This window comes from Ooceraea biroi, chromosome 6 (genome assembly GCF_003672135.1).
Source record: "Ooceraea biroi isolate clonal line C1 chromosome 6, Obir_v5.4, whole genome shotgun sequence".
Taxonomy (NCBI): Eukaryota; Metazoa; Arthropoda; class Insecta; order Hymenoptera; family Formicidae; genus Ooceraea; species Ooceraea biroi.
In genome coordinates, this window is record NC_039511.1 from 5,183,423 (window position 1) to 5,200,014 (window position 16,592).

At 46.4% G+C, this 16,592-nt stretch overlaps 2 protein-coding genes across 5 annotated transcripts in view; one reads left to right on the forward strand and one right to left on the reverse strand.

The window, feature by feature from the left end:
• Window positions 1–16,592, forward strand: part of LOC105284340 (tudor domain-containing protein 1) — a 162,438-nt gene that overhangs the window by 30,057 nt on the left and 115,789 nt on the right. The gene's annotated exons all lie outside the window — the stretch shown is intronic.
• Window positions 1–16,592, reverse strand: part of LOC105282051 — a 58,478-nt gene that overhangs the window by 27,376 nt on the left and 14,510 nt on the right. The window contains exon 1 of one of the 2 annotated variants that reach the window (XM_011343748.2): window positions 10,163–14,639. The exons of the other annotated variant lie outside the window; for it this stretch is intronic. Coding sequence (XP_011342050.1) covers window positions 10,163–10,217 — 55 coding nt within the window. The 5' untranslated portion in view covers window positions 10,218–14,639. Of the gene's footprint in view, window positions 1–10,162; window positions 14,640–16,592 lie in introns of those variants that run through there. 2 annotated transcript variants of the gene reach the window in all.

The following is a 16,592-nucleotide window of genomic DNA, read 5'->3' on the forward strand; positions in this document are numbered from 1 at the left end:
ACTTTCACGCAGCAAAACGTCGTATTTTTCGCAATAAAGTACTGCGAATTTCTATTCGCGCCTGATTTCCCACGGATTTTTCGTGCTCCGTTCCTCTTGCCGATCCCATGGTTTATCCACCCAAATCGGCTGGATAAAAAGGTGCGGGGCGAAAATTGTTTCGTCGCAATTCATCGGCGCACCTTCGGCTACTGCGGCCGATCGTAACCCTCCCCTTGCCAGAACGAGATGTCGGGCTCAGCCTCTCGATCATCGCGGATCCATCGTCCCGCTGCCGCCGCATCCGCCGTAAATACGCGCTTGCATCGGAACGACGTGCCCGTTCTCGCCGCTATTTACCCGCTGCCGATTGGCCGGCACCGTATATACCGCTCTCCCCCTTTACGAGCCGCGGTAAAATTTTCTACGCTACAAAGTTATGAATTCGTTGCGGCGAACGCCATCACCATCGCTGTCACTATCGCCGTAGACACCTCCATGATGCGTCTCCGTTCCACCGCCACTGTTGCGGCTGCTGTTGCCGCCTCTTATTCTTTTTCCGTCGCATGTTCTTCGTCCTCTTTCGCCCTTGTTTCGCCCGTCCGCACAACGACGCTCCCGACGTCGTCACTCCGTCGTTTGACGACTGCACGACGCTTTATGACACGCGATATCCTGTATCCGAAATATGACCGAAGCTCCGGCTGGTCCCTGCGTTTGAAGGTTCTCTGCGCACACACGCACGTGCACTGGAGTCATATTGAATCTCTAGTAAACTTTAATTTCGCCGGCGTACAGTTGGCCGGAAGGGAAACGTAAGAAGCGGAGAACTGTTTGCTCTTGCTACACGTTTAGTACAAAGAATCGCAGAATTCCTGAGGGACGCGTTGCAATGGCTCTCGTGTGTGATAAAGGTTTGTATCGCTATATTCGAACGCGCTCTGACTACAGTAGCAGCAAAAAAATGAAAGAGGGAAACGCGAGCGATTTTGATATATAATATATTTCGACGCGAATGCATGCTGGAATTCGTGGCGCTTTACATGCCTGAATTTTATCATTAATACGGGAATGCAGATTTCATTGTGCTAAACACGTTATAATAACAATTTAATTATTTGATCGTTATATCGGATTTTTAATGCGAGCTGCATGACTTTTGAAAATGTGAAATGCGTTCCCACATTTCTCGCGCGATTCCATATAAATTTGTATTTATGTCGAGTGGCCGAAAGCCCATGCGAATCACATTTAAATTGTTCCGAATTAATTAATTCTGATTCGTAGCAATGAAAAACGTACTTAAAGAGTCGTTAAGCGCGGGCGTGCGCGCGGGTGTTTGTGCAATTAAATAATTTCGTTAAAAAAGCGAGACACGGTATGCTCTCTCCGGTGCAGTCCGTACGCGACATATTCCGTCGGAATAAACGTATTTGAAAAGCTGTCGGGACATATAAAAGCACGCTGTCCGATGATGGAAAAACGTATAACTCGGCGATACCTAAAATCGGAACAAATATCCATCACCGGAATTCGTTGTACTTTCACGCGCGGCAACGGCGCGGGCGCGAGTCCGCTGGATAAAAATGCAGAAATGTATGCTGAAAAAAGAAGAAGATAAAAAAAAACATGAACGCGCGATTTCATTTTTCTTTCGGCGATATACAGATAATTGTGACAAATGTTCGCGACTGCACATCGGTGCAGGTTTTACTATAATACACCGGATACAGCGAACCTCAATTAATATTAATGGTGCGACAGATAACGCAGGAAATATTAGAAATGACTGCTAAAAGCTTGTTCGTATTTATCAGCAATTTTCTAATTGCACTCTCGGTACTTTATTTGTCTCGTTAATATTTTTCATTTTAATTGTGCGATGAAGAATTACGATTGCGAAACCATGAGTAGTTTTAATTCTTATGAATTATAAATTCGAAAAGCTATCGGGCTTTTTGCTTTTTACTTATATAAATGACGCGGCGTTATGGTCTGGCACATTACTATAACAGCGTCAATATACATTTTATTAAAACAATTAAAATTCTCGCGGAGGGCGATTTTCTAGTAAGATTTCATGAAACATTTGTTTCGTGAAATGTTGATGAAAAAAGATATTACGCTCGAAAGTGAATTCTTGCTATCGCTTTCTTCGGAAGCGCCGTGTGCAACTTTGTTCATGCAATGCACGAACACGCGAGACTTGAAAGAAATGCATGCAAATCCGCCTGGAAATCGCGACAGTTAGGTGACTAGATTAAATCCTCACAAACCGGTATTCTCGCAAATGACGTCTCAAGTGACAGCTACGCTTTTTTGCCATTTGTCAACAACTTTTTCGATCCCCAGTATCTTTTTATGCGGAAGCATTTGTAATCAGTGCAACGGGGAATAAAATCGTGCATTTACAGCACGCGAGGAATTGCTGACGACAATCAACGTTCATTAACGTTCCTGATGAAGGTACACATCAGAATTATGTACTCATTATTGCGTTTCTTCCGTCGCGCGTTTATCACATTCGATCGCGATCGCGAAGCAAGAGAATATTAGCAGGTGTTACTTTATAACATTTTCCTCTTGTGTACAAATAAAAATGCACGAAATATCCCAGCATTGGAACCTTTAGAACGACAATTTTCAACTTTTAATCACTAATTTCACAAATCACGAATTACCATATTTTTACCAATTACCATATTTGCGTTTTTAAAAGTATAATATTTTGTAATGTGCTTTTAAAGGTTTATTTCTCGAGTCTTCAAGCATATCATTTCTATATCACTATATTTTCAAAACACCTAGATTGTTTCTGGATCTCTGTAAATTGTCATTCAAAAGCGTATATGACGTACGCTGGGAGCGACGCGCAAAAGGAGCAACGCCAGAGCAGAGAGCAGTGCGTCACCGAGTTATTAAGCAAACTTTGATAGAGTTACTTGGCTGCCAGGAAAATATATTTGTCCGGATATCAATATCGTTCGCCCTCACAAACGCCGGCAAGTAGTGCAGCTTTTACCGGCGAATGACGGTTCGTTATTGCGACGTTCGTCGAGCATTTACTCGGAGGTGCTCGCGCGTTTGCTGTTTGTCGTAATAAATACGATGTCAACGATTTCCTCTCGGCTCTGACGGTGGCTTTGAGCTCTGCCGCGACTCCGTCCGGATACCGAATGGGGAAAAACGAGGGAGGAAAAAGAACGTTATCGCGAGATGCCCAGCGCACGACTGCACGAGTGATTTCCTAATTAACCAGCGGAGTCCTGCGGGGTTCGCTTGATTAATACCAATTGGCTGCTGCACGTGATGAAACGAGTTTAATCCTGCCATCCTCGATGACTGGCAAGATTGCCGCTGACACGTCGGATCATCGAGCTTTAACTTTCGAACGAGCTCCGATCTCGCGTCAGGCGTAAATAATCCTTCTGCGTGGTAATTTAATCGATCTCTCGGAAAGCGAAATAAACTTGGAGGAGATTGAAGTTTCATTTGTGTAAAAGTAAGATCTATTATTCTCAAGTGGAACAGGCTAGTCTATAGATAATAGCGTTCTACAGATGCTACACGGATTTGTCGAACAATCTGATTTATGTGTTATGTACTGTGAGAAAGATTTAAAGCAATCAACAACATGTGGGAGCTATTTTGGCAAACTAAATTCGATCGTAAATTCGATAGGAAATTATGTCAAGCATTACGTGGAGTATTTTGCTCGATGATTGATTGAAGCGATGACGATTGTTCCGGTATACGTCCGCACGTAATGTATTATATTTCCACTGACAATGATTTTTATTGCCGCGATCAGTGAGTCATTTTACCGTTGACTAATAGCACGGCAATGTGTTTGCGCGTGCTGGAAAGCGCACGTCGACGAACTATCGTTCCCGGTTTCCACCTTCATGAGTATCGATCGTTTGCTGTCCAGGAATTCTATTTATTAACGAGCGAGCAACGGACGGCTGATCGAGAAACGGACGTACCGCCGCCAAGTGGATTTCTCAATTGGCCAATACTTCCCGCAGGAAGTTGTAAGAGAAACGTAATTTCAACGAAGCAGGAATGCGCGAAATTTGCCCGCGGAAGAGCCGCTTTCGCGGCTCGATTTGTTCCCGACCGGCCTGGGAACGCGAACAAGGTCGAGATCGTTTTCCCTTGATCGTATTCAGATCTGATCAAATTCAGCGTCTCAAATATTTCAAAATCCAGCGAAATTTTTGCTTGTTACAAAATTTTACGAATTTTACATGTCCGCAGAATTGCGAATTTTCATAGTCAAAGCATATTTTCTGAGAGGAAGTCTTTCGACAGAACTAGACCAACCAATCTTTTTCGTGACAAAGAGTAAGAGAAAGAGGGGAGGGAGATGGAACGTAATTCGATCTCTCTCTCTCTCTCGACGCCGGGAATTTCATTTTTGCGCTTAGTCCGCGAGTGATTAAACCAGGCTGACGTCACTTTGTACGAGCTCATAGATACGGCCGGGTCTCTCCGAGGTGCTTCGTTCGATTCAAGCCGTCCATCAACCGACATCGTCATTGAGCAGTTACATCCCTGTCCTCGATGTCGCCCTTCGCACACAATTCATATTGTATCCCGACGGCAAGCATCGTGCCGTCCGTGCAGTGTATGCAATGTGTGCTATATCAAACGCTACCTGATCACCATAAAAATTTATATATCATCGTCCGCGACCGTAAATTGTATTATCGAATGCACTGTCGGCCGCTCATTCCTCCGTATCCTCCTTCCGCTCGGCATTTTCATTCTACCGCGGCGGGAAAATCGACGGAATTTCTATTAAGTATATAGCCAACGCGCCGAAAAGAGGTGTGGGTTACGTACAAAAGCGGCGTGCGAAATTCTCGCTTTCGTCGAGTACGTGGACGTACGCGCTCGGCAACGAGCACGATACGTTCTCGCTCGCTCGCTCGCTCGTCGCGAACGACCCTTCCTGTAGCAGCGTTATGTAAATTTGGCGCGTTAACGCCATGGCGTAACGAAATGGCGAGACGGCGAATTGGATTGCATTAATTACAACGGGTATCAGCGACGGGTTATGTTACCGACTTGAACACTACCGGCGTCGAGCGGGTGAAAGCAACCGAGGATATCAGTTTATATTACAGATCACCAACGCGCATTGCACATGCCGTGTGCGAGAAATTGCGACAAGATAGGGATACAAATGGAGGATCGCAGGCGCGAGCGTGGGTGGGCGAGGATCCGAACAAACAGAAATATAAAATGCTGGGAATAGAAAAATCATAACGTGTACGCGCGTGGCGGTCGCAACACTATGCAGAAAGAAAATGTGCTCGCTGAGAGACGTTTTTCCACGATTTCGCGAACGTGGGGAAGTCGAACGTACACTTGTGCGGAAAAAGTGAACTTGCGTACGGATAATAACACGCCCTCGCAGTTGCCACGCGAAACCTTATATGCACGGGAACGCGCCGCGGACCGCAACGATAGAAAAGGAAAAATTCAGTCGCGGAGCGAGTTGCCCATTTTCGATTTCGCCAAGTGCCTTGCTTTACACATACTTTTGCGTAATTTGACACGTCGAATAAAATTATTGAACTGACGTAATGTTTTCGTCGGAGGTTTCTTTGGAGGAGAAAACGTCATTGTTTCAAGAATACAATGAAGGAATAGCCAAAAATGTTTCCGTATCAACGGAGGGGAGATACTTTCACATTTTATTAATTAACGGCAAACAACAAGTTCCTCTTCCGTTCATAAAGCGAGCGGATAATTGCCGCGATTCGGCGCGAGCGGTAAGATTGATGAAGACGGAATAACCCGCGTATAAATCTTACGGACATCTCTCGCGGACGAAACGCATGAAAATCATCGCGACGTAGCGCGTTCGCATCATGCCTAACGAGGATTTCCCACGTATACCGCTCGCGGACGCATCCGGGTTTCCCATACGCCCGCGTCCCGTTGCGGACACGCGAACGAGATTGGCATGCTTTTTATCATTGCGATGCCGTAAAATATCGCGTGCGTCTTTTGTGTCGGCGTACAAAATTGCACGCGGCGCGTTCGTCTTCGGCTCTCCATCTCTGTGTTTTCCATTTCTCCATTTTCCCCCGCTTCGTCATTAACGTATTTCAACGTGATTCTGCGAGTACGAGTAAACTTGTTAAATCCACGGCTGAAAGCCGCGAGACGCGCGTGTGCTCGATATTTCGTTACCAACGTGAGAAACTTGTTGCGAATACAAATTACCGCTTGTCGCGCATGATTCAAACCGGGCCCTCGTCGCAACTAATAAACTTTCGTCCGTTTCGTCTCAGTCTGGATCTCTTGAATTCGTTGCCGGAGTTGGTCCGCGAGTGTGAAAGCTATTCACCGCGTTGGCTATACCCCGTTGGGATTTTCAAGCTGCAATGTCAAAAATGGCAACTGACGAGTCGATTTGCGTCAGTGTCTCGAATCTGAATTTGCTCCTTTGAGTTTCGACTATTGCCATCCGAGAATTCTATCATCCCCTAAGCTGAGCGATCAGGATACCGACAGATTCAAGGAAAGCGCGAGCGATGGTGGCGTAACAAAAGCAAAAGCATCCTTTGATGTATCTTAAAGCGTTTAAATGCCCACGCAGAGTATTGCATGAACTCTCGTGTGCCACTTTTCATACTTGATATCCATCGTGCATACTCGCTGAATATCAGCCATTATTAATAAATTATTTCTTTTTATCACATGCTCCAGAAATATATCGTTTATCCTTCTTCGAAGTTAGGATCGTACGATGATATATATTAAGAACGTGAAATATTTCAAAGCTAAGCTCTGTCGACGAATTAGCAGGTCCGACTTTATTCCCTCGAGCACTCGATGCACTTCGGCGCCGTTGTTTCGCGGCGATACGGATTCCGGCGGATCCCGAATTAACGTCGTTAAATTTTACGGCCGCCTCGTCGGCGGAAACCGATTCCGTTGTAAGAAGAAAACCGATCGAAGCCAGCACGTAACACGATGAAACACCGTCGCAGAGTTTCACGATCGGATGGGACATTCTCGCGTGTATGTGTGTATGCGCGTTTGTGTCGGAGAAGGGTAGTAGGGACGATCGTTCCTGCAGCAAAGGTAGAAAAGAACGCAGCGGGGCAGGAAGAGGGTTGGTAGGAAGGGGACGCGCGGAAGAGCTTTCTGAAGACCTTTGTCAGCGTTTGCTGTACGGGCGATCGTAAGGATCTTTGGCTCACGTATCGCATTTACAACGGCGCATTGCTGTCGGTATCGAGCGATTTAATGGATACGCCCGAGCGCATCGATATCAAGTGTGTGTATCGCGAGCTACTATCCGACCGGGACCGACTCGGTGCTCGACGAGGGATTTCTGGTTAAGCACGCTGAAAAATTCATCGGTGATCCATCGTCGTCGTTCTACCGACGTCTGATTCCCGCAAAGGGTGCACACACAATCCTCGCTACTCCGTGGATATCCGTGTAAAGTAACGAGAATTAGAAAAAGAGTTGTGTTCTCTCACACGGATACGCGCGCGTCAATCCACATTACAAGACCCAGAATTGCAAATCAGAATCTGCTAATTTGTGAATCGAGGATCTGGTCCAAGGCCGCGATCCTCGAAACTCCGTCGATTCTACTGTTTACGTAATCTCCAGTCTAGACTGCAGCATAAATATTTCAGCCACTTGATTTTGGTCTATCCACTTGCAGATTTATATCCAGCGCTGGCGAGCTTCCAGAGTTAACTGTCAGAGGTGGCAGTCCTCGTATCTCCTTTACTTAATCTGCAGTTCCCTGAGATGTGCGACTCGCATCGCGGGAACGAGAGTTACATTTTCGCGTGCATTTTATTCGTGCGAGAGAGGCGACGGCTCAACCTTTGAAATCCGACGTGGCTGAAACGGAACGAAACTCAAATCTAGATTTCGTCTGGCCATCGCGCGATCTAGATCTAGATTCGCTCTCCGCGTTCGCATAGTATTAATATTTTGCGTGATTTGCGCGATGACGTATCCGATCGTTGAACGGAAATATGACAAGCCGACGATTGCCGGTGGGATAGCGCTTCTAGCAGAAAGGATTTGGACTCGATGAAAATTGATTTTGCTCCAAGTTTCACTCGCATATGAGCTGGATTACGTGCTCAGCCGATAATTAATCGTAGTACAGCCGAGCGACAGAGCGATTAGTATAACGCGCGCAACGGTAATATTCAAATCTGCTCGTCGTATGCGCAACAATGCTGCGGAATTCCGACTATATTTGCCGGGATTAAGTGCTGCTCGGTCGGGATAGCGGCCGGATGATAGCGGCGGCCGAATTCCGAGCCATCGGTCCGATAATGTTTGCACAGGCGCACGTGCGACTGTGCTCGCCGGTTACAATCGCCGGCAAAAGCGATTTTTTCTCGCCAACTCGCGCGCGAATTAAAAATATCCGTGCACCGCGAATTACTCTGTACCGCCGAGCTTCACCGCGAATTCGATATAATCCCGATTCGCGGCTGGCGATGCGGCGCTATTCATCCGTTCTGGATTTCACGAGGCATCGCGCATGGAGTAGAAAAAGGGAGAGAGAGATAAAGAGAGAAAAAAAGGAGAAAAGAGAACGCGAAATTTGCCCGATGGAATTGGCGCGATTGCGTAAACGGTGAACGAAGAAAGAACGTGGCCGCAAGTCACTCGCCTTGACATTCTTCGGCTGGTGAACACGACGATTCAGGTACCCTGACTGCGTCCGAAAGTACCCTGAATCTTTAATGCTCGAGAAATGCTTAACCCGTTGAATCTTTTTCTCATTTGTGTGCAAGCGGATTTCTTGTTTCACTCGGTCTCTATATTCGCACGGGAGAGTGATTCTCGTCAATTTCGTGACCATGTGGTAGAACAAAAACTTTGCAACACGCATTCCTTTCCGTAGATGCACTCTTGATTCTTCTTTTTCTCACTCGCAATTACGCTCTCTTTTTTTATTCCGCTCTGTCTTTTCAGGCGTCGTTTGCACGAGTGTATTCCAGCTCTCGCGGTATGCCAAGGGAGGAGATTCACTCAGGGAATTTCTTCGCGCGTGCTGTTCCATTTGCATTCGGCTTAATTACCGTCACCGCGTGTTGTTTCCGCGGAATCGAAGTACCACGTGGACGGCAGGAGTGCACGGAGGGCAGGTGGGACGTGTGCCGGGGAATAATGAAATTCGCAGGGAAAATCAGCGAGGCCGACGTTTCGAACGTGACGTGGTTAGTCCCATCATTTTATGCAAATAAAAGCGGAGAACGCTTGATTTCCCTGTGGTGTTCCGATGCTGCCGCCGCCACCGCCGCAGCTACCGTCACCATCGTCGTCGTCGTTGTCGTCGTCACCGTCGTCGTCGTCGTTGTCGTCGTCACCGTCGTCACCGTCATTGTCATTGTCGTCGTCGTCGTTGCCAGCATCGACGATGCCTGACGTCAAACCGGAGATACGGTTCCACCGGGTTTGCGGCTCTACGAGCTGTGGAAACGGATATAGACCATAGTCGGTACTAACCAGTTGCCCTTGATTCTCGAGAGATTCCCCGGGGGGACCTCGGCACGTGTCAGCGTGTTTACACCGCACTGCAGGATATGCGCTTTACACCGAGCGAGTGTGCATTCCGCATCGAGAACGCATCTCTATACGATCGTCATAATGACAGCGGCCGTCGGTGCGGCGCGGAAGCTGGCCTTAGTAGCCTCGACCTCTGGCTTTGACGTTCAAACAAGCGAAATGGCCTTTACCAAAATACCGTTTGACTCGCGGCGATAATGATATCAGTAATCTACGTGTACAAATCGATATCAGCTTTAATTAATCGAAGGTGATTAACAAGCTGTAGACACAATACATATTCCACATCCATGCGTTTACTTTCGACGCGTCAATAACTCGAATCTATGAATGTCTCGATGTCGCATCGGACAAACAATCGATGTCGAGCGTTAGACTTCGCGCTGATATTTTTTATCGGCGAACATTTATGCCGATTACTCGATTACCACCCGATTACATGTTTCCCTGTCAGAGGCTTGCGGGATTCGCGCAAGATCGACGGTTGGACTTTTGCACGGCGTATCTGCCTTCGGGACTTTGGCATTTATCGAAGCGTGAACTTGCCGATTGGCTCGTGCACAACTTCCTACAACTAATCCGGCGGATTGCACGCGAATCTCGTACTCACCCAGCGAGAGCAGAGCGACTTGAGCGCGATGAACATTGCGGATCGGCGGGCGCATCTCTTATCTGCATTCGAGTGCGCCTTCACGTCCGTATTCGCGTCCAGATAGACACTTGGAGTGAAACAGGTAAGAAACAACACCTGGCGTGACACCGACGCGCCGAAGACTACGCGGAAACTGACTCCTTTCGATGGTACACGGTCGGTAGTATCCTCGTCACCGCGGAGCGGAACCGAGCGTACGTACGTACGTTGACTCTTGCTTTTGCTCGCCGATGCCGTGGTCGCCTTTCGCCGTGGTGGGAAGAAAGAAAGATAGCGCCCGTTGCTCACACGCTCACGAGCTGACCGAGCTCCTCAGACGAGCGAGAGTGTCGGGACGCATCGATACACTTTGAGATGTGAAAGATAATTCGTTGATCTAGACGCTCACCGAGAAAAGTAGTACGGGGAGCACTTTTACCATGATCTCCTCCTACAGCCTACTTTAATCAATAATGGCATTATTATAATCTCAAGTTTAGAGGAAAGTATCGTTGAATGGGTGTAATTATCTTCCGCGTGTTGCAGGTGTTCTGAGGGTACGCGTTATTGGATTTTCAATTTGTCTTCTTTGCAGGCAATTTGCAGAATTTGCCGCAATTATTTACAACTCGAGAATCGAAATTGTTCGTACGGGAGTAAAAGGTAAAAAGGGAACACGTGTAAGCTAACAAGTTCACCAGAATCTGGCACGAGCGATTTAAACAAGCAAGTAATTATAATGCTGAACACACGAGATTCAGCGTCGCCCTGTACTTTATCGGGAAGAAGCACGTAAGTGTCGTGCCAAGGAACCAAGTTCCCGTGCTATCTGTCGTAAAAGGACGCGGGATCGCGCAGCCATGTCTACGACCGTTTAAGATTCATTGCCTTCCGCGCGAAATATTAAGATAACGTTCGACGCACGGCGGAGAGCGCGGTAGCGGCGGCGACGGCGACCCGTCTCTTATTCACGTCTGACAATGAGCCCCGGTTCCTGAGCCATCAAGTTCGGTTTTATCGTTCGCGTTTAACTCTCGCGGGCACTAAGCGCGTTACCTCGTAAAGTGCATTGCGTGGATCGCAACGGGAAATTGCATAGCGCCGGTATAATTACGCGTAACTGTCTGCGTCTGATTAAGCTGATTACTTCCCGGGGGAACTTTTTAACCGGGATCGTAAATCACCCCGGCTTTCTATTAGGCCAACTGCAATTATTCGCGCGATTATCGACAGTGTTATGAAGCATCCTGATTCACGAGCTGCTGAATCAGCAGTGAATTAAGTGATCCGATGATTCTCTGCATCCTTGGAGGCTTCGAGTCTTACATCCAGATCTCGGTCGCGCTTATCGAGCAGGAAAGGAACACGAGTTTGGGAACGGGTGTCTAAGAGCGCAGTTTACGAGGGAGGTAAGAGCCGCGCTCTGAATGCAACAATTAGACTTCCGTTCGTGTGGAACGGAATCCCATTCTTTCGCGCCAGATCATTAAAATCCCGAGCGAGAGATGGCTCGTCGTAAATGACTGTTCCGCGAATGCATTGTAATCGACAGTGGCTTGCTATCGGCATGTAACGACGGCGGAAAGAATGATGAAAATTAATCGGGGATGAAATGGGGAAATATGTGACGTGGCAGGAAAAACGGCTCGTTCGAGACGGATAACAGTTCCGCGGTCGTGGACTGCGACTGACAATTACTGCCGCGGCTGCTGATGCGGTCGTTATCGGCGCTATTTTTTCAGGCGCGGCGCCCGGTCAAATTAAACAAAAATTTCCATTCGTAACGAAAGCGCAAAAATCGCAGGGAATGGTCGACAGGCGCGGTCGCTTGCCCCACGACCGACAGAATTAATCGTCCCCACCGGAAGAGCCCCGTTACGATGTAGCCGACGCTCACGAACGCGGAAATTGTCCTGCTTGCGCATAACGAGCACACGCGCCCGAACAATTAAGACGACCTTACGTAATCCGTCGGAATTTTGGTAATCTCCGTTTTACGTACCGTGAAAGTTATGTCGTACATCTACGTAAGAAAGCAATCTAAAACACGGAAAACGAACGGCGGTCTCGGGGATCTGCACCGTGTCGCGTTTCCATGTCCCATAAATAACCGCGAAATTCCATCTGTCATCCCATCCGCGTTATAAGAAAACGCATGAGTTTATGCGCAAACATCCGCGTTCATCTTCAGCGGCTAACGCGTCGAGGATTAATTACAGCCCGGCCGCGCTAAAACGTTGATTCCATAAAGCGGAGGGGCGAGAGAAACGAGAGGAAGAGACCGTCTGGCGGACGGGTTTTTTCAGGGACGATAATTGTACGCCATTAGGTAAACGCCCTGTTCCCCGCCTCGCTCTCCTCGCCAGTGTACGCACAATAACACGAGCGACGTCGGCGATGTGGAGCTGCGCGACGGCGCAGCATGGTCCTCGTCGTCGTCGTCGTCGTGAAAACGCGAGGGAGAAGAGAGGTACCTAGTTCAACCGTGCGATATCAGGTCTCATTGTTTCGCGACTTCGAGCTCTTTGTCTCTTCCGTTTCGAAACGCCACCCGACTAGGGCGGCCGGAGAAGGACGGAGAAAGCGTACGCGGCTACAACACGGTCTCGTGTCTCCACGACGACACTTGGAACTTGTCGGTTACCAGTTGAGGCGACCTAGTCGCCTCTGCAAAAGGGCATGAATGCAACGGCGCGCACCACCGGACCTTGCGTCACGAAATGCATCTGGCATTTACATGCCGTCACGCTTAATCCATTATCACGCTGCATACCCTTCTGATGCAGTTCCAAGCACACACATTTATTAACAATCTTGCAATACGTAATAACACTTTTAAAGCGACACATTTCAAGTCAATGTTTAAAACGGCCTTCCTTTTCGAAATACGTCAGTCTAAAGAGAACCGATGTTAACGCTCTGAAATGAATCCTTGAATACTGGCGCTTACATATTATTCAGGATACTCTCTTGTAACATAGTATAAAATATGATAATACTACTTGAAATGAGGCATAAGCACATGTGCTGCCTACAAACTAAGGAAAAGCATACAATGAAAACAAGTCCACATGCAAATGACTAGACATTTGCGTTAAAACACTGGTAGTTAGCGTATTACAACGCATGAAGCGTTCTTTAGGGAAAGCGTCGAAACCGCGATGTGAACTTCGCGTAGAATACAGTTTGCAAGTAGTACGTTCGAAGGTAAGAAAGGTAAGCCTGGGTAGATCTTCGCAACAACTTGGTTAATCTTGTCCGGAATTCGATGACCGGTGGACGAGGCGTACATCTCGGCGAAACCTCGATGACCTTTAAGAACCCTTAAGCTATTTTTGTACGTTGTTCTCACGGCTTTGTGCGACTGTTGCACGACTGTTACACTTCACTTTCATTATCGTGATACAATGCATCTCCGCGCGGCGGAGAACGCGAGATCGGAACGGCACGCGCTCGCAGTTGCTTACGTCAGGTCGCTTTTGTTCCGAGGACGGCTTCCCACGTAAGTAACCCAGGCGAGGTTGCATCAAATTTTAACCTCCGTCGTGCTCTGCCGCTTCGTCGTCGTCTCCGGCGTTTCCTCCTCGCGGAGAGACCTACGCGAGGAAAACATTTTACCGACTTTCTCCTCGTAAAAGACACGACATCGCATATTAAAGTCCCTCCCCGCTTAATATCTCGCGCATTAATTTTGGTCCGCGTCTCGCGTATATTCTCTTATTATATTCTCTTATTCTCGATGGAAACTCAACGCCAGTCTGGACGCAGTATTTCATTGCTTTCTTCGAGCATTAGACAAGAGTACTTTTGTACAGATAGAACGTAATTCATGATCAATCTACCGTGTGCTATATTGCACCTTTATTGTGCTTGAAGAATGCTTTCTTTCCCTGCCTTTCAATCTCTATCGCCGCTGTGTAATTTCCGAGATTGTTCCGCTTGTATAACATGCCTTTTACGTGTTACACGATGTATAATATATGTTTTATACGATATAATCATATTTAAATCATATGCTCGCCACAATCCTGCTAAATTGAACCGCGAACTTTGAGCTTTTTCACGATCACTATGAATGTCATGATTATATAACGTTGCCAACTCGTGTGAAAGCCGACCTGAGCAACCTCAAGTCATGTGTGCGGATACGTGTCACTTGGAGCGGCGCGAAGTTCAAGGCCAGATTAAGATACAAGCTAGACGATTGCCCGAGGCACCGGGACAAATCTGATCATTACTCTTATCGTTGTTCCAGGATCATTCTCGCTCGACTGCAGCATAATTCTAACGTATTCTTCAGGTTCCTTTTACTTTCACACTGACATAATTTGAATGCTTGACATAACGTGAATTGTTCTGACCTCAGAGGATTTTAGAGAATGCCTCGGGAATGAGTTTTGTCGTGAATACGTGCATTTTACATTTTAGAAAAACATACAATGATATAATGACATATAATGATATTTGATATGTTTTATGTAAAAATATAGTCATTAATAATATAATATTATTGAGAATTATTGATAATTATAATATTATTGAGGATTATTTAAAATTAAGCCTCTGAACGCGTTTTCTCTGTGCTGCGTTTGCGTCTGCGAGCTGCGTCTGGCGTCTGGCGTTGCGGCCTATGTAGACGGGCCTTTAAACATCGTACGCACGGCGAAATGCCATCAGCGTCTCCCATTCATCGCGACGTTCCTCCGATATGAACTCGGGCGTTACAAAACGATCGTTTAGACTTCCTGCATACTCCATGCATACGATACTTTCACGCGCGGCAGCAGCGACGACAGGTCTGATTACATTTGACGCGATTCAAATCATAACTTCTCACGTTTTCTCCTTTTTGCGAATTGCATCTGCGGGATCCCGTAGATTTATCGCTTCGGTTTATCGTTCTGCGTCTATCGCTGCGATAAAGCTGCGTTTAAAGATTCGATATGTAACACTATTCAAGGCTTATCATATCGAGAAAGATATCTCTTATATTAGAAAGAGTATAATTTGTATTTATAACATCTGTACACTAATTAAAGTTGTTTTCTATCAAGATTTGTAAAGTTATCTCTATGCTCGCGTGGATGAAGCCATTTTAGAAAGCCATTTAAAAAAAAATTTGTATATATGCGTTAAAGTCTTCTTCTGTAATATCTCATATTTTCTAAAATACGAAATTATCAAAAATCCTAAAATCTAATTTTCATTACACATTCGCTATACATTGTTTTCACATATGACGCGGGTGCTTTCGCGGGCTTCCGAGTTCCTATTGCTTTTGGTTTCAAGGCCAGGATGAGTTCAATACGCATCCATCACGTAATCAGCCACCGAATCTATCACTTTCTATTTGAAAAGTTTGACGGATCGCGTGGATATCCTGAATGGTATATTATACCTTTTGATACGTTCTTACGAGACGGACTCCTGTCGCTCGAGACAAAAGAATCCCGCTTTCGAAATAGAAAACGTGTCTATCGACTTCAGTAGCAGACCGGATGCGATCCGTTCGGCCAACGACAGGAAAGACAGCGTCAGTCCGCATTTTTATCGAATTTCCTCTTTGAGCGGACGGGACTTTAATTGAATTCATGCTAATTCGCACTTTGGAATTTTCTGCGCGAGATTACGATCGGCACTTTCACGCGAGACTCCTTTTTCACGCGAGACTCCTTTTTCACGCGGTAACGATGCACTCTTTATTTTTCCAGCGGGACTCGCTTTCCATCTTTTCGTAATAAAAAGAACTCGCACGAAACTCGTCGTGAGTATTTTCAGCGGCACAGCGTGCTTCACGACCGAGAAAAATTCGCGAAACGTCGAGTTATACGCGCGGAGTTTCCCAAAACGGTGTGTACCGCACCTACCCGAGGAATATTTAGAGGCGACCTTTGCCAGCTCGTGAGAGAGAACATTTATAGTATGCAAATTATACGAATAATAAATAACTTCCGCCGCTGGCGCGCATCTTTCCGGTACGTTCCTCTGTACATTCATCAACCCGAGAACAAATTCTGCGCCATTTCAATCGGTATTGCCGGCTAAATATCATTTGATACCGCATGTTTGTTCGATTGAGCGATTGTACCTTAGTTTCATTTATCTGTTTACTTCACTTTTGCCGTGTTTGATGATCAATATTACGCGTTCGTTGCGAACATCACAGTGAGATACGTGGAGCGCATTGAACGAGGTACAAACAGATTGCATCTCCCGCTCGTACGTTAAATTGATCATTTATTACGTTTCCTCGCGAAAAACAATTATTATTTCACGTGTCCTGAAACGGTGTCTTTGCTAGAATTTTTATTTCGACCGTTCTGCCATTTTAATTAATATAAACTATTAATTGGTTATATCTGAAAACTCTAAATCGATAGATGAAATTGAAGATCATAATGACGTAATT